This window comes from Apteryx mantelli, chromosome 1 (assembly GCF_036417845.1).
Source record: "Apteryx mantelli isolate bAptMan1 chromosome 1, bAptMan1.hap1, whole genome shotgun sequence".
Classification (NCBI taxonomy): Eukaryota; Metazoa; Chordata; class Aves; order Apterygiformes; family Apterygidae; genus Apteryx; species Apteryx mantelli.
The window spans coordinates 205,790,008-205,808,565 of NC_089978.1; the positions used below are offsets into that span (position 1 = coordinate 205,790,008).

Here is an 18,558-nt window from a genome sequence, read left to right on the forward strand (position 1 = left end):
TATTCAAGAACAGCCAGCTCTTCAGTGGTCTACAATCTTTGTTTTGGAGTTGTCACCAAGTATGTTGGCGTAAATGAGAAGTAGGCTGTATCTCACAATATTTTTCCATCCAAGAGGGAGCTCCTTCATGCATCAAATAATCCCTGGGTCTGCAGGAGTTTGTACAGGTCAATGGCATGTATATTCATTGCACATCCCTATTCCCTCCCTACAAATCTGTGTTTAAGTGGGGGGAAGAGAGGAACAGGTGGGAGGAAGGGGAGAAGTCCTTCTGAGCCATTAGCAAGATCATGAGAAGATTTTTGTGGAATTCTATACTCCACAAGCGTTAGAGTCTGATCAAACAGCAGGAGTGGAGGTGTGGTGCCAAGTGCTCAGGAAGGACAGGTGAAGTAGCATGAACTAAGGAGGAGTGGATAGAGCAGGAAACTTCCCAGGTAGGAAACCGAGTTGCTCTGAGCACAAGTGAGGGACTAGCAAGAGATTTCAAATGGATCTACCATACCTTTTCCTTACAGACAGCATGCCAAAATGGTTTTGGCGAATCCTTAAGCTTTGTTATATTTGAACACGGGTTACAACCACAAAGATCTCCTGGGCAAGAAGAGAGAAGAAGATTCATTTACAACTCTCATTATTTTTGCATTATTTCCAAGTGAGTCCTTCCCTGCAGTCCCACTCTGCAATAATTTTTAGAGACCCTCTAGTTGCTACAAGGGCTATGCAATCCAGTCTGGGTCACTAGGAAAAGCCTCCTCATCTATCTCAGGCCTGGCGCTGCTCAGAAGAGCTCCAGGCACTGCTAGCTGTGTCCCTCTCCGAGCTTTTCCAGCCGACCCTGTCTGGTCGCTCTCAGGGAAGAGCATTTTCCTTCCTCCCTTCACAGGCTCCGAGCGCAGCAGCCAGGACAGGGCAGAGGAGGATTTGGGACGTCTGGCCTTGCTGTACGGAAGTCTGGTGCCTGCCCAAAGTTCACAGGATCTGCTCTGTTTATTGAGCGATCTCAGACATGACAGGACACTGGAGTACCCTGATATCACACTTCTTCTTTGAGATGCTCATAGGACAGTTTCTCAGGGTCATGGAGCAACACAACTGGGGCATCACCTGCCACCCTGGCAATGCCCGGGAGTATTGATAGGACTTATAGAGGCAGCATTCTGCTTCTGCGCTAGTTTTAATCCCCATAATTTGTTAGGCCTGAGAGAGAAGGCGGGGGGGGGACACTGCTCAGCACAGCCAGGCAGTCACCATTTCTGCATCATGCTCGTTTGTAGACCTGGTCATTTATTTACTTTTTTTTCTAGACGCAGGAGCAGACTGAATGGCAAATAATCTCTGTATAAGCCTGGCACTGAATTGCTTTGACTTTTAAGCAGGCTCCAGTTACACCTGGTGGCAGGACAAAGTAATTAACAAAACCTTCAAAGTAAGTTCAAAATTCAGAATATATTACATATCAAAACTTATAAAAAAGTTGATTGTATCAGCTCCATTTTATGATCTTTGTAACTATGTGGAGACTTCCAAAAGCAATGACTTGTCACAGAAATCTTAATATTTTTTGAAAAAAAACTACAAAACACACTTTTCATTATTCATAATTGCAAACTCATGGGAGATTGCTGTGATCAGTTGCTATGACATAAGCTAAAGATACAGTTCTTAAAAATTGAATTATTGAACAAGAGTATTTCTTTCAGAAAAACATTCACTTCCATTTAAAAATTTCTACTACAGAAAAATTCATCACTGCTCTTGACAAGCTGTTCCAATAGTTAAAATGTCAGCCTTTGAATTTGTCTAGTTTCATTAACAGACATTGAATCTTACCTTTGCTAATTTAAAGAGCTTCTATCACCAAATTTCTGCTCCCCATAGTTACTCTGAGACTCTCATGAGCCTTTTAGCCTTCTTTTGGCCATTAGAGATAGATTGAGCTCCTTGGCACTCTCACTGGAAGGCACGTTTTCTCATCCTTCACACACTTTTGCAGCTTTTCTCTGTACCAAACTTACTTTTTTAATAGATTTTGTGAATTTCTGACACCAGAACAGCACAGTATTCCTGCAAGGTGGTACCAACAAACGAAAGAAATATAGCATCTCTGCTGCTGTGTGTCTGTATATCCAGTACTGCTCTACCTCCTTTTTGGTTAAACCTTGCACTGGAAACTCATATTCAGGTGGTCATCCAACAGGACCCCAAATCTCTAGCAGTGTCCCACATATTCTTTTGTGCATTCTTTGCTCCAAGACTTACAATATTACATGTGGCCATATCAAAATGTATGTTTCTTAAACTTTTAAATCCCAGCCTGAGAAATCCACTCTCTGCTGAAGACCTATGCCTGTAATAAATTGAACTCACCTACTCCAACATTTGGGAAAGTTCATGTTTAGTGTAACTCGAACAAGGCAATAGAATATTTTCCTGTAGATTTTTAAATCCAGCTCATCATCAGTATACTACGTATTCTGTATTTTTGTTGAAGTCTTTATCCTTTTCCTGAAAACAAAAAAGAAAGAAATTGTTAGATGGGAAAGAACAGGAAGTATAACCAGAACTACTAGAAAAGTGTAAAAGATCTAAAATTACACCTGCAGCTCAATGTGTAGAGGGGAAAAATAGCTAGATACGCACACACGCAAACTTCATTTTTCTTTGATGTCCCTAAAACAAATGCTGACCATGGCCTGTCTTGCTTACTTTTATGACATAAACTCTGATTTACAAAATTAGAGCCCAGGGTGGATGTATTACAGACTAGTGATTTCCTTCTGTGTTCACTGAAGCTACAAGGAGCAAGATAACAAGAAAGGAATAAAATCCCGGTTGTAATACAAGCCTGAACAGCATATTGATGCTGGTAGGAGTGTATTTTTCTGCTCCTATCTTATTAAGAAATATATGAAATTGCTAGGTTGGTCACTGATTTCACAGAAAAACAGTGAGCACCTGCTGGCTTCTCATGGTTATCTGGCCAAGGACTAATCAGGCTCTCTACGGAGGCGATGGCTCCCGGCTCTCCAGCCACAGCTTTGCTTGAGCTTCCACACCAAAGAGCTCCTCTTTTACCATTTGTCAGCAAACTTATGGATTCTCCTCTCACCTTCTGCTCTCCCTTATACCAACACTGTAAGACAGATCAGAGAGAAACCCTCCCCAACAAAAAAAACCCCCCAAAAATCTTCCAAACCAAATAACAACAATAAAAACCTGACTAGGCTGTTTTTAAGTCTATTTTATCTGGACCCATTGCTCAGAAGTAGCGCTCTCTGAGCTTTGCCCATTGCTAGGAGCTAATATCCTTGGCTTTATGTTTTGGGTTTTTTTTTTTTCCTTGGAAGAAAACCGAGAGCAGAGGCAGGTACTTCTTCAGTGTGGTCTTTACAAAGCCCACACATGAGATGTTGCATTCAACACAGATGATCCCTACGCTGGGCTGCTTTAGTTTTCCTAATCCTTCCCGTATCACCCGGCCGTTCAAATGCTCTCTCTGGGTATGTCCACAACCCACATGGGTAAGCACCGTGAGAGTTGTCCCAGCAGCAGGAGAGGCACCTGGCAGAAGCCAGCAGGCCGAGCAGGCCACTGTGGTCATCCCCAGGGCCACCAGCTGGGCTGGCCCTGCTTGGAGCGCTTGGCTGAAGGATACAGCCCATGATGCCAACACAGCCTCGGTGCTTCTGCTGCATCTCGGATTTATGCAACAAGTCCTGATCTTCCTGGCTGCCTGTCTCTCATGTCTGCTCTTAAAGAGGTGCCCCTGCTTTTCTCCCTCCCAGGTACATCTAGCTCTCACAACCAGTGCTCAACCCCTTCATTTGAACAGGGACCTTTGCCTACCCTGGCCACAGGCCCAGAGGGCCTTTCTCATGGATTGAGCGTTTTAGCCTTTTATTCCATCAAGGAGTCTCACTGTGTTCTATACTCATATGCAATGAGGATGGTTGTCACTGCCACCACCTTAAATCAGATTTCATGCCCTGACCAATATTCCAGATCTCTCGTTCTCCCACCTCTTGTCCCAGGTAATATCTCTGCTCTTCCTTAGGCCATCCTCACCACCTGCAGCTATGCCTTTTCATAGTACCTCCTCCAGCTTCTTCCCACAAAAGAATTCATGAGCAAGTTGTTTTCTCTGCACGGTACAGAACAACTGTGTTTCACAGCAGACCTTGCTGTAGACGCTAGTCATTGCACCTGAGCCAAACAGAAGCATTGGTGAGACCCAGGTCTTTAGGTTCCTCCATAAGTCGCAGCTCCCTTTGAGAAAGCAACCTTTTACAGGTTAGAAAGAATCGTGTTTGTCTTCCTGCAGCTGGCATAAACCAGAGGAATTTATTTCTGTATTGTGCATCCTGGAATTTAGCAGAAGTGCAGTCATGTAAAACACCTGACTTGAAGAAATCTTCATCACTGAGTGATGTAGAACTGATCAGGGTGAAAATCAGGTGTTCTTGTTAAAATATGCTATACTTACTTACATCAGTGATGTTAATATAACATTGAAGAGTTTCCCGCTGAGAAGCTGTGGTAGGTAATTTTTGCAATAGTAGAATGTGGCTGAGGCCTGTTCACTGCACAATTTGGGAAGCGAAATTAATCTTCTGCTAGGAAATGACATCATTTTTTACCATGAGTAGGATTTTTTTTCTACGTTTTTATTATAGTGGGAGATAGGACAGAAAGAGTAATGATCATCTTAAGAAGCCTGAGATGAAACATAACACTACCTACAATATCCTGATGCAAACTTAACTGCTGGGGAAGAGAGTCAGCGCTAGCAGCCTAAACTGGATCACACTCCTTTCCCATGCTCTTTGCCAAAGTATCTGTTTACTATTTACTATTAAAGCTCTTATAATTACAAGCTGTGACTCAGGCATCTTATGAATAAACACCAACAAAGGTAAAAAGAGTCCTTTAAGTTAGAGTTAAAATCATCACAGAATAAAACGTTGAACTGCATTTGTAATGAAGACCTTTCACCGCTGAAAATCCAAACCTTACTATTACAAATGTGCCCAGTGGCCACGGTAGTATATTGACTTTTCTAGAAGTAACATGGAAAAAATAACTTTTCCAGTTGTTTCAGGATTATGGCTAGAATCAGCTGATGGAAAACTTTGGGAAGAGTATTGTGCTCCCTTCCCTTTTCTGCGTGGGAATAGTCGAGTCTGTGAAATACTCCTGACCCTACCATAAGTGCAGATCACTCCCCTCAGAAGTCACAGCGTACGTTGAAGGGACCAACCATTTGCTGTGGTAATAGATACCCTAACACTGGGAAAAGTCTCCAGAGAGAGAAGCAGATTCTCAAAAGAGATCTCCCATGTTTTCAGCTAATTCTGTGATCGCTAGATCCCAAGATGTGTCCAAGCTGTGTTTATCACAGTTGAGGAGCATGGAAAAGGAGACAAAAGCGAGTCAGTTGCAGATTTTGTAAGCTGGGACTATTGGCTGGTATAAATGGAAGTGTCAGTGGCTCCTCAGAGCCATGAGCCATGAGCTGGAGCTCCCCATGGTCTCAGGAGATCATTCTGCAACCAGAAGCAGCTGAAGTACAAAGTGGCTCGAGCTCTCCTTAGCTAGATACCTTTGCTACCTTTGACCGGCCATGTTTCCCTTGCATATTCTTGACAAACACACACCTCCCCCTTTCACCACCTTCGCTCGGATAAGGGTATGGGAATTGCTGATTAAGCTGGCTTTCCACCTATTTGTTTTGGGTTTTTTCTTGCCAGCATAGCTTTGCAAAATACAGGAGTCAGCTGGCCAGAATATGATTCCATATCTTCAAAATCCATTCTAAAATAATAAAATAATTATTTACATGCAGCAAAATCTGTAAACAGCCTTCTGCCTGTCTGCCAGTGAAAACTGCAATGTTCTTTGAACTCCAAACAGGTCCTATCCTATCCAGTGGTTAATTCATTAAATTCCTGATAACCCAAATTATTGTTTACATTTTAAAAAGTATAACAGTTCCAAACATTACCTCCATCTGAAGTGAGAGATAAGACTCTAACTTTCAGGACATTTTCTTCTGTGCTATTTTGAACACACAGTAATTTATGGTAATACACATTAACTGTTAATGAAAATTTTATTTGAAGAATAGTGAATTACAAATACAACATAGAAGAGGAGCAGTCATCAGGCACATAAGCAACATTTTAATGACTAGATGCTTTTTTACATCAGTGAGATCAATATCTGAGGGCCAAGGATGCTAAATTATGTCAGAGTTTTCTAAACATTCTAGTAAATTGCAATGTTGAGCTCCTGAGTAAGTGCTGCAGAAAGCCATAAAGTGAGTTTCTGTGGGGAAAAAAAAAGAAAAATACAAAATTAATGAACAATTTTAATTTAAATTAGTGAAGACCAGTTCAAAACTGACAACAGAAAGGAAAAGTTGAGTTTAATCTTTCATAATTCCCTTAATCTCATCCCATAAGCAAGGCACAGACTTGATGGCAGTATGTATCTAATTTCTACCACAGTATCCAGTTCAGCATCCCTTTTAGAAATTCAGTTTAAAATTAATTTATAACATGAATTAAGTATGAAATTATATATACAATACTTGTCCTGCTGTATCTCTGTTCAGTGTTAAATCTGATGTATTTCATGCTATCTAAATAATTTCCATTTCCAGTACTTCACCAGTTTTATCTTTATGTTTCAGAATTAATAGTCCCTTAAAATGCATGGTAGTTCACAGCTCTTAGCTATTTCTGTGCCCTCCCACAAATTCATGTTACTATCTCTCTAACAGCCTGTGCTTAGATCACATTTTCAATGCATGCAATATTTTCCTCTTTCCTCAGAAACCTCAGTAGTGGCTCTCTACCGCTGCTTGACAAGGAGGAACTCTACTTCTTGAATGATTCCAGTGCATCTGATTCGCCTTTTTCTCAAGCATGGGGCCAGATCCAGACAAAAATAAAAATTCACAGATGCTGCCTCAAGCAATTGCACGAGATCCCTGAGCACTAGGCGAGCCAACCGGTGGCACGTTGCTGCAGTGCCATCCAGGCGGGAGGCGAGAAGCCCCGGGGCAGCCAGGAAGGCTGCTCCAGGCTGCACTGCTGCTCCCCGGCACCGATGGGGAACTTTGCTGCCCTCGCCAGCAGCCGATATATGTGGAAGAAAAAGCAGAATCTCTCTATGGCCAGGTCATTTTGATTTCAGTACAAGCCTCATCGACAGAAGTGCTCCATCAACATCCCTGCAGTTGCAATAGTGTCTGTAGCTCTTAGGGTACAATATTGCTGTGGAAAAAAAGACAAGCAGGCCTAATAACAGGAAGAGTCTGTGATACCACAGATGTCAGGATAGGGTAGCGCTACATGAATCAGAGAGAAAGGCAGGGCTTATTATGAAGCAAACTGCTTCTATTTCTATACAAATAACTATGGCTCAATTATGCACCCAAGCACTGCTTTTAGGAAAATTTGCTTTCTGTAAAGTAAGGGCTACGTAGTAGAAGTTACTTTCTGCTATGTCCTTTCAAACAATACTGTCTTTTTGCTTGTTAAACTATTATACAATATGTAATCTCATTAAGCCTGTAAGAAAGTGGCAAATCTGCCCTTTAGATTTTGTTATTTTCTTAATTACATGGGTTGTAAGTTTTCAAGATCTAAATCCCAGCTGCTAATATTTTCTTAATGGAGAGTGTAACATGAGAGGATTATAGGTAATGGCATTACAACATCTGCATAGAGATGGTGGGAGAGGTTTGATTGGATCTCTTAGAATTGTGAGAGGAATATATTTAGCTGGTTTGGGTTACTGTCTGATTTAAATAATGTAATTTTTGTGTGGTTTTGGGCCTTTCCTACTACAGCAGCTTGGTGGTTTTTCCCTGTTATCTGAATTAGTTCTTAAATCCCTGAGATTATCTTTTGTTCTTATATCAAATTTGAAATGATGCTTTTGTGACAAGCTTTTTACTCTTTCTTAATCATCTTTTTATATTATTCTCTGTTAGTATGCAGTCATCCTCTGGATTTCTGTAACTGGTGCCTTCAAGCACATCTCAATGGATGTTTTCTTTACCCTGCCACATATTTATGTTGCTTTCAGCTTGCTTAGAGGCAGTTTGGCTGTTAAACAGTTTCTTCCCTTGAGGCAATACTGATTACACTTATTTATGACATCGTCTCTGAAAGTGAGTTTTTTATGATTCTCCAAGGCAGAAATTTATTCTCAGCAATTTGCTTCTTTTACAGATTTCTTCAATAAAATGCATGTTAGAACCAAATGCGGTAATGGGGTTGCACTTTGCTTACCAATAAACTTAAATCATTAAGCCAAGTAAGTAGACTAGCATAAGACATGACGTCCATTGCTTGTTGCCTCAGCTATCTATCTTTGATTCAAACACAAATTATTGGCATCTTTTTTCTTATTAGTGTTAATATTGGGAGTTCACTAGATGTAGACCAGTGCTAAGATTTGAGTGCCACATACACACAGGTGGTGCAAGACACACTTCAGCTTGGTGGCTCGTAGTAGATAAGGGACAAGAGGAGGGAGCCATGCACTTTGGTCTGAACAGAGCGAACATAGTGTCCAGCATCAGGCTGTGCTGATCAAGTGCAAGGCAGCTGGGCAGATACCCCCCAAGAGCCCCCAACACATGGTTTCCTCTACCTTTACCACATATTCCCCTTTTCCCTCTCCTAAATGAACGACCTGCTTCCAATTACTTTTTCCCCATAGGCCATTCCCCAGAAGTTTGCACACTTAACTGGTAATTTTGGTAACTTGCTTCGTTAGCAACCCTGGTAAGCCTCTCTCACTATCTTTTGAGGACTTTCCGCCTAGGGTCATTGCCAGCACTCCCCTCTCACTGTCTGTAATGCCCAGTAGTTTCTCCTCTTGTTTCTACAATTAAGCCTTGGGTTGAGGTTGGCCACTTTTCCCCTCCATTGCCTGCAGTGTTCTGCTGTTTCTCATGTTGTTATCCCGATGGTTTGACCTCAGGCCAGGGCTGGCCACCCGCATGCACACCTGAACACTACCCACTAGCCCTAGTTTTTATGGTCATTTCTCAGTCTGAGGGAGAATCTCTCTTCTGTTTGTTTGCTTCCCTAGTTGCTTCTCTGGGACATTCAGGTTGCACAGATGGCTTCCCACTTTAAGACACTGAAACTGTAACTCTTGTATCTTTGGTATAATAGTTTCCTTAAGAAACACAAGCATACAGCAAAGAATCATCTTCCTTTCCCCTGAAGATATGGAAGCACTCACTAAAAACAGCTTCCCTGGATCCATTCTTGCACACTAAGTATATTCAATTGTAACAAAGTATCTTATCAATTGTTCTCTGTAGCTGCTAAATAACTTTGACAGGTTTTCTCATTTTATCAGAGTGATAATAATGTCCATAAACAGCTAATATTTATCACAGTTTGTGGAGATATATTTTCTTTTCATTATTTTTTTAGTTTAAAAACTTGTATGAGTGGCTGACACCAAATGAGAGAAAGAGAGTGCATATACGTTATTGCAAAGATTAAACTTTCCTGTAACACGAATCCTGTAGCTCTTGCTGTTGCAATATTTTCCCCTAAAACTCAGACTCTGTTGTACAAAGAATTGATGCTGATTATACTTGGAAATGTAAAGGATGTGGATGAGAAACTGCTATTGCTGCTCATTGACTATCCTCGCTCCCCTAAGATTTCTCCTAATGCCTCAGTGCAGCTCTTACCCCGTTTGTCTGATAAGAGAAAGCATCTCCACGGACGGTCCTTCCGTTCAGAGCAACGGCATGAGGTCTCAGTCTCAGACCAAGGATTGTAATTGTGTTGTATTTCAGAGAGTCAGCCCCTCGGTAGCCATTTTTAACTATTTCTGTCTTCAGGTGTCCCTGGATAAAAAGTCACAAAGAAAATTTTAGGATCACAGTAACTCTTTGGAGGTGGCTTACTGCATACTATTACTGTTGTGGTCTCATTTTTGTTAACCAATATTTAGAATGTCTGCTAATTAAAGCCTAAGAAAATAAAGGGAAAAGAATAGCTGACACGTTAATTTTCACATAAGAAAGACTTTGTACATTGTTATAATCCAGCAAAGTAGGAAACGCAATAGCACATACAATATTTATTTGGAATCTGCTTGGACATGTTTTTCTACTTCTAATCAATGCAAATTTGTTTCTCATAGCCTTTTATAAGGTACAGTGGCATCTGCAATGCCAAAATCCACATACAGAGATTCAGTTAGTTACCCTAAGGCAGATTTAATTAACATCTGCAACTAATGGCTTTAAAACACTAATATGTCTTCCACAAACATAAGTTGCTAGATATTTCCCCTATTTTAAGTACTGCATCTCCACAGCTCCTGGTAGAAATCTGTTATAAATATCTCAGTGTTAAAGACCCTGAAGGAACACAGTACGTTCACAGGCCTTTGTTACACCTCTCATTTACTGTATATCATGTATTTAGGGATGCACCAAGGGGACACACAAAGTCATTAAACAAATTCATTTGTGTCGCCAGAGACAGTAATTCTCTACAACCAATGAAGAGGAATCACTGCATTTGTTATGTGATCAAAGTTATTAAGGAAAGAAAGATGAATTACACTGCTCAGAAAATGATGAATTGCTATTCAATCACAACTTTTTAAAAATATGCCAAGGAGAAACCCACGAAGGAACCTTTTGCATAAATTAGCTTATGTTATTTCAATAGTGCATGGTAGGAAGGGGAGCAGAAACTAGATTACAGTATTTGTAAACTAAGACTGTACTTAGACTGCTTACTTCAAGCATCCCCAGGACTTCCTCCTGCATTTCTGAGCTGCAAAGTCATGAGTTTTCTTTCTTAGCCTCTTGCTCTGGTCCTATGAACTTAACCTTTTTTTGATTGTTTTTTCTCTGAAAATTGGATCAGTTTTAAGAGGAGAGACTTGCTCTTAGGCCGCTCAGTTGAGCTGGTGGTTAGCATATTGCTTCAGAAGCCCCCATTTCCTTGGGCAAGTGTGCTACTTGGTAACCCATTCGGGCAAAAAGCACGCCTTCCCGTCACCACTCCTTCAGTGTAGTCGGAATGCACTAGGCATGGTCCGAGCGCATCTAGCTCGGCTGCTGCTGCTGGGGGTGGAGGCAGAAGTTGGGAGTCTCCCTGATCATTCCTGAAGTATAGCTGATCTTTTACATCAGACTCACATATTTTTCTAGACCAGGGAGACTTAATGTATGGGTACCTGGCTTAGATCTCTTAGCAGTTTTGTGTGCTGAAATGAAAGCGTCAAAATGAGGTAAAAATACCTACTGCAGTGAGACAGTGCCTGAGAGTAGGCAGTCTGAATTGTTCTCTAAGACTTAAGTGCCTACACTAGTCTTGAATTCTTCTCAGTGCTTCTTGTTTTTTAAATTAAAATGTAAATGAGAGGGTCTAACCCTGTAGTTGTCACCCATGCAAAACTCTATACTGGGTTCTGAGTAAATGCTGCGGTGTCAGACCTTATAGCTATCAGTGAATCTCTTAGGGACAAAAACTTGTGTATTCTCCTAAAATTTGGTGCAATTAAATTATTCATCCCTAATTTTTAAGAATATAGAAATGTGCAACATACACAAAACTCTCATACATTTCTCATACCTCTACAGTTTGTTATTTGAGATTTTTTTCTTTATAAACACATAATAAAAAAAATGACATTAGAGGTTATTGAAATGCAGATAAGGACTTCAGTCATGGATTTCTAGGCAGAAATCAAATATGAGCAATGAGAAATAGAAGTGCCAGTGAATCGGCAATCTAATTTGTACAGATCAGAATTTAATATAAAACTGGATATTGTTTTTCTGTAGTCTGCCTGCAATATACTACTATACACAGACTACAGAAAGCTGAAGTGATTTTTCTTCCTTTTTGCAACTGAAGTATCTTTTTTTTTTGGAAGAAAGTTTTTTCTCAGTAAATCAAGAAGAAAAAAAATTAAAATGAAATTTAAAGTCTAGACATGCAGTATTACCTCCAGGAAAATATACCACCAATATACAAAACTACATAATACAACCCATCAGCTTATTATGACTTGCTGTCACTCCCAGCGCACATACATTCTAAGGGCAATATCGCAATAGGGATTAACATGATTTTATTCAGAAGATTTTCTATAGACTACTTTGGGGCTTTTAGGAATACATAGCATGAAAACCATGCCACATTATATGTATTATATCCCAAATATTTTCCACCAGACACTGGAATTGTAGGTGAAATATGACCTGTATAGATTGCTGCAGTAGATTAGGTATTTTTCCACTAATTCCCTCAACTTAATATCATATACTGTGTAAGCTTATATTAAATGTATTTTTTAGTATTTTTCTCAGTTGAAGCCTATGTGTATTCAGCTTTCTCAGGACATGTCTGTACAGAAGTGAGCCCTGGGTGAAAGGCATTAGTGCACTGTCTAGGCTAATTTATTTCTGTGCTGCGTGTGGCACTTGACGAGCACTGTAGGCGGCTGCAGCAGCTTGCTGAATCACTCCCTGGGATACGAGCCGTGGGAGCAACCTCTGCGTTGCAGGGCAAGCCAGTGCAAGCTAAAGAAATGAGAGTAGGTAATTCTCGGGACTACTAACTGCAAGCTTCATGGGACCAAAGTTAGAAAGTTGCTGGGATATCCTGAAGACAGGAATGCAGTCCTCTCCCACTCATCAGGCTAAAAGTGTTCACAGGAGGAAGACAAGAAAGAAGTCCCTCATCCCCAGAAGCTGGGACTCAGGAAAATAAAACCCCTCAGAACTCAGGCAGTGGATTTTTCAGCCACTTCAAACCAGGTCCATTAATGAGGTATCACTGTGATATCCAATGAAGCAAATACAAAAATGCAGCATCATAGTTTGATTATTTTGTAGCTGTCTGTAGATGAAAACATTAGGTAGCGTACCAGTTTTAAAGGCTGACTGCTGTGCTATAAGAAAAAATCTTTTCAGATAAAAAGTTAGACATCAGCACCTTACAATAGCTATACTAAAATACAGCTACCTGGATGTATGTGCCTTGTATGTTGCTACTTACTTTGCTGAACGTATATTTAGCCAAGAAGTAGATTTCCTTTTCAATAGAATCTGTCAAAACACAGAACAAGGTGGATTGATATAAAAACAGGCAGCGAAACCCAGCAGCAGTTCACATCAGTTGTAGCGAGCGGCTAACATCAAACTAACATGACTTGTGGGTTATATAATAAGTTCCTTTATTCTTAGGATGATCTCAGGGAAATTCAAAACCAATTACTTCCCTTTCTGGCTGACCAGCTGTTCCCAATGTCGCACCTTTCTCATACTGAAACAGTGACTTCAAGAGCACTGTGCTCATCTGTGTAACACTCAGCTTAAGGTCAGTTCTCCAGGTAATTCTAGCAGGAGCCAATGCCATTACACTGCTGCAAGGGTGGTCTGAGGAGACTCCTGTCCTTACCCTGCTTTACAGGGGGGGGACCAAACTTACCAATCGAATCACCATCATCCCAGAAGAGTGACCCAGAAGCTTCTCCTTGATCATCCAGGGCAATAATGAGCCCAAACGGGTTCAGACGGCTGTTGGCAAAACAGGCTTAAGGTCACAAAAAAGGACAGAAGAATGAAAATCATGCTCACCAAAATCACTTTTGAGTTTATTAGGAAAACTTTACCTTGCCTCAGTCCACTTACGTGCAAAATTTCTCTCTCTCAAGTGTCTGTGGGGACAAGTTTCCCCTTCTTTGGAGACCCTACCTGTGAATTACCAGGCGGCCTGGGAGACGGCTGGCTGCTGAGCCTGCTTTGCTGTGGTTCGCTTTGGTTGCTGCCTGGTGCTGTTCCCTTGCTCCCCTGCTCCTCACCTTACCTTCTGAGCATGCTTCAAACTTGAGGCCAGCATATTACCCATTTGTGTGCAGAAATAATTTTCCTCAAGAGGAATTTGACCTTTTCCACCGTCCCCACAGCACTTGATAAATTCATCCAACGGAAAGAGAGGCTTGCCTTTTCCCCTGGTGTATGTTTACTGCACACGACTGCCAGCTGGTCAGTGGGGCAGTAATAGGTGCATAAGCCTTTTCTGTCTACAGCTACAGAGTCTGGAGCTGGTTTCAGCTGTGCAATGGTGACTTGGGTCATCTCTGGGGTGAGTTCTCGTAAAGCAACAGCGCAGGTAGGGGGATAAAAATATTGTGCTTATCTCCTGGGATGGCAGCTGTGAGCTGCAGATAGCCTCTCTTTTGCACTTTCTTTTGATTGCCTTTTGGCTGACTGCCCATGGGTCTGACCCACACCGCTGTTGTATGGTGACAGTCATGGATAATTAAATTACCTCTTAGTTGTCGTTGTGGCTGGTGCCTGTTTTGGCAGAATGTAGCCTCCGCGCAGGAACAGAGGGATCTTGCTCAATGGGGCATCAACAGTGGCATAGTTCTTGAGCCAGGAAGCCGGCACTTTATTACCCTACCACAAAAATTAATACAGATTAAAAAAAATGCAAATCCAGGCATTACAGATTGTCACCATGAATCACTGAAAAAGAGACCAAGGGGTCATCTCAGTTACACCAGTGAAAATCCAAACAAAAAAGTGGATTTCAGGGGTGTTATTCCAGTTCCTTTTTTAACATGCAAGAGAATCTAGCCCCTGCAGTTATGCATATGCATGAAGACAGAACCATCATGAATGAAAGACAGCAAATCATCTTGAAAATGGTATCATTATTCAGTATGCTGTGAAAAAAAATTATCAAGACACTAAGCAAAAAACAAGAGAAACTTTTGCTTCCCCTTTAACGCATATGGAAACTGTCACATTTCAGTTTAAGGTGAGTGATTCAGAATCATTTGGGAATGAAAACTGTAGATTTTCTTTTCTTTTAAGGACAGCTCTTCCCCTTTTAAAATTTATTACCACATCCAGTGAGTGAAAATCTTATCTAGGTAGAGAACTGGCATAAATTCTATGCATCATTCGTATGTGGCTTAACCCCTCAAAATCAGGTGGAAGTAAGACTTTACCTACTTTGTAGGTATCAGAAAGGCTTTGTTCTTGCCCTTTGTAAACAGTGATCATAAATTTTGGTAAATATGTGCCCTTGCTTTTAAATAAGCACCATGTATATGCTAAGCATGTGCCAAATGCTGGAAGCTGCACTTTGCTTACGCTGGGGGCAAGCTCTGTAAGCAGGACATGGCATTCCCTGCTGCACCTTCCTCTAGCACGGCTCCACTAAAGCCAGGTCGGAAAGGGACATGGGGCTGCCCTCGTTCACGCCCGGCCCAGCAGCGTGGGCAGCTGAGGGGCAAACGCAGCAGGGGGAGGGGAAGGAGATGCTGAAACCTGCAGGACCACGGCCTTGCAAAAAGAGGAAAGGGAAAGGGTCGCTTGAACCCCCATCGGAGAACACCAGACAACTGTTGAAATTCTCCCTGTGAGAAATGCCCAAGCAACTCTTGAAAGCTTAGAGGCAGAATTTGTGCTGCTACTATTTCTGTCCTTGCCGTCCCTCAGCCAGCGCCGCCCCAGCGTGATGCTCCTGCATTCAGATTTCCAAAAGCTCTCAGGATCAGCCCAACTACTTCTGCTGAAGCCAACATTGCTTTTACCCTACAGATTTCAGCTGAGCATAATCAGGTCAAAACTGAGCACCCTTAGAAACCTAGTGCTCGGGACGGCATTTGAAAGGTCAGAATTTGTAGTCCCTGAGTCTAGAAGAGGCTGGCTTTTTACGCAAAGCAGACTGTTCTGCATCTCTTGGAGCCTTTCCTTGGGAGAAGTCTCATCCGGCTCTGTAAAATTGCCTTCCATAGTTGCTCTGTCACAAACGATGCATACGCAAAACCGCATGCACAAAATTGTTTGCAGTACCTGATCAGGAGTACATATCAGGCTTCTGTCTTGGTTTGTGTGCAGGGCAGTGTATCGGTATGGTAATTTAAGCATGCAAGAAGGGTGAAAAAAAGAAAGCAAGCTTGTCCATTTCATGATTTACTAGGCTGCTCCTGAAAATTCAGCACACTCTGTCTTAGAGGTTTACATGCCAAAAATAGAAAATAAAATGCTACTGAAAGCTGGGTAATTTACTCTCTCAGCTAGCCTGGTGTACACTTTTTTGCTCTAGATTTCTTAAATACAGATGCTGAAGTGAAAATAATGCTGAACACTGCTCAAAGTTATTTTGTTGGAATTGTCACATTTAATATTATGTAAAAATGTAAGAAACTGTGAATTTTTATAATACATACTGTGTAGTAGTCAAACCATGGTGCTTCAGGGAAATACACATCCACAGATCTTGCTCCCTGTAATTGTTATAAAATGATTAAAGTCTGCTTTCTTTTTACATTTCTGATATTACATTAGCTTTATTATATTTGTGCATGGATAGATGTATGTTCAATATTCTAACAACATCAAATCTTGGATATTAAGGCTGAGTTATTATCATGGCAATAGACTAGTGCTGGCTAATCTGTAATGCTAAACAGATGACCATATTATATTTGTGGGTTATTTTTTAACTGCAGTTCCATGCAGTCAAATGAGTCAATGTTAGAAGACTTTTTCAGTCTAGTACATAGCTCTGAGTCTTGCAAATGTAACTGTCTTAGGTGCACTCCTCTAACATCTGAGCAATCCCGCTGACGATAACAGCACCTCTTGCAAGACAGGACTTTACATCAGACAACAGAGTGGGCTAAAACAGCAGCAGGAGACACCACATCTCAGATCCCCTCGCACAGTTCCTGTTGCAGAAACAGGCAGAGAGTAAGGTCTGGCGGGGAGGATACAAAGATGTTTGCCTTCTTTGCAACAATTTAAAGTGTTATTCAAAACAAATAATGTGTTGCTAATTGCACAATTATTATACTTTGTTTTACAGCATGCAGTTTATCATATGGTTGCAGGGAAAAAGTCACGCTAAAGGCACTTCGAATTAATTACCCTGGGAAATTTTTGAATCAAAATATATTTACATTTTTGTCCCAATGAGTTGCTCTATTTCCTTTTTTTTTGTCACAATGAATTGCTTATTCTCACGTACAGATTAATTTAGATTCCCAGCATAGATGTCTGCTCCTTTGCAGAGTTTTGGCTTATCCCCAGGGAACAGATGGGGTTTGAAAAGTAGAGGTAGAAGAGATGAGCCTGGCATTTTCCCACTTTGCTATCTCCAGCAGAGAACCACAGCTTTTTTTAGGGAAAGAGATTCCCACAGGCCTTTAAAGCAAAAAGTGATTTCCCATTTGTAATATTAAACTGTGTTAAGACATTTCTGACAAGCCTGAATGACTTTAAATCAATTAAAGGAACATCTAAATGACCACAGTAACTGCAGTTTCTTGCAGATTATTTGTAAATAACAAACAGGTTAAAATGTTATGTTTGAGTATACCAGTCCGTTATTTCCCTAGAAATATCCAAAATCATGACATTACTGTGAAGATACATACAGGTGAGCTTTCAAGACTGCATCATATACAAAACAGGCCACATATTTCACAAAGATATCTGAACATGAAGTTCATGAAATACTTAATTACATTCAATCTATGCATCTTTCTGATGACTGGGGATTTGTAGAAATCTGACAGTTGGTGATCAGTGGCTATACACTGTATCTAAGACAAAGTTACCATTTGACATTTTAGGGATTTTTAAAAATAATTTTAACCAGTAGAAGGACTGAGAAATAGCTGATTTATTAATGCATGTGAATCTCCAGTTGAAATGCAGGATTTGCTAAATTGAAAATCCATCTTGTCCTGTCTTCCGTAGTACGCAGCATTAGATGTGTCCAGAAAGCTGTAACTGTTCTGCAGTACCTACATTTGCCCTGCCTAAGTCTCACTAGCTGCTTAACAATTAAATTTTGTCTTAATCTGTAAAACACTCTGAAAGCTTTAAAGAAAACCCTACAAAGTCAGGCTGCCCCTTTTTGCATTTTTTTTTAGTGTTATTATGACAACTCTGGATACTCTTGGTCTGCAGAGACGTGTGCAATCGCCATCTGAGACTTAATGAGTCTTACCTGAGCAACTACCTAGATTATGAGCCAGCACGTAAGACAGTTCTCCACTTTAACTCTGCTGGATGTCTCCCTCGCTCGCATCCTGGGATTCGAGGAGGAAAGGGAGAGCCATCCCTACCTGTACACCCCAGACGAAGGTGTGCAGCATGCAGTTTGCCACAGCCGCTGGTGATTGCAATGCCAGGGGAAGGCGTCACCTCTGCCTTGTGCTGGGCTCATGGCCAAACAACCCCGTGAGCTGGCACGTGCCTGAGCTGCCACCTCCCACCCACTGCAGGACCCTCCAACGTGTGGCTTCCAGTGCTGCTTCCTTCTGTGCTACAGTCTCCCCACCAAAAACCACCAGGAACCCCGAGTCCAGACCACCTCCCATTCTATATATCCTTATAATGTTCCCTTTCATTCGCTTCTTCACAGGAATCAGCCCCTGGCTTTTCAACTCTCTCTTCATGGGAAGGTTTCTCCCACATCTTTAATCACCTTGTTGGTTTGAGACCCTGCTAGTCTAGCAGGG

The 18,558-nt window shown here is 41.3% G+C and overlaps 1 protein-coding gene across 1 annotated transcript in view; it reads right to left on the reverse strand.

Annotated features, from left to right (window-relative positions):
• Positions 1-6,132: 6,132 nt before the first annotated feature.
• Positions 6,133-18,558, reverse strand: part of LOC106487728 (sucrase-isomaltase, intestinal-like) — a 65,484-nt gene continuing 53,058 nt past the window's right edge. The window contains exons 18-23 of the mRNA XM_013946523.2: positions 16,258-16,314; positions 14,343-14,473; positions 13,500-13,588; positions 13,068-13,117; positions 9,731-9,889; positions 6,133-6,327 (exon numbers count right to left, since the gene is read on the reverse strand). Coding sequence (XP_013801977.1) covers positions 6,268-6,327; positions 9,731-9,889; positions 13,068-13,117; positions 13,500-13,588; positions 14,343-14,473; positions 16,258-16,314 — 546 coding nt within the window. The 3' untranslated portion in view covers positions 6,133-6,267. The remainder of the gene's footprint in view (positions 6,328-9,730; positions 9,890-13,067; positions 13,118-13,499; positions 13,589-14,342; positions 14,474-16,257; positions 16,315-18,558) is intronic.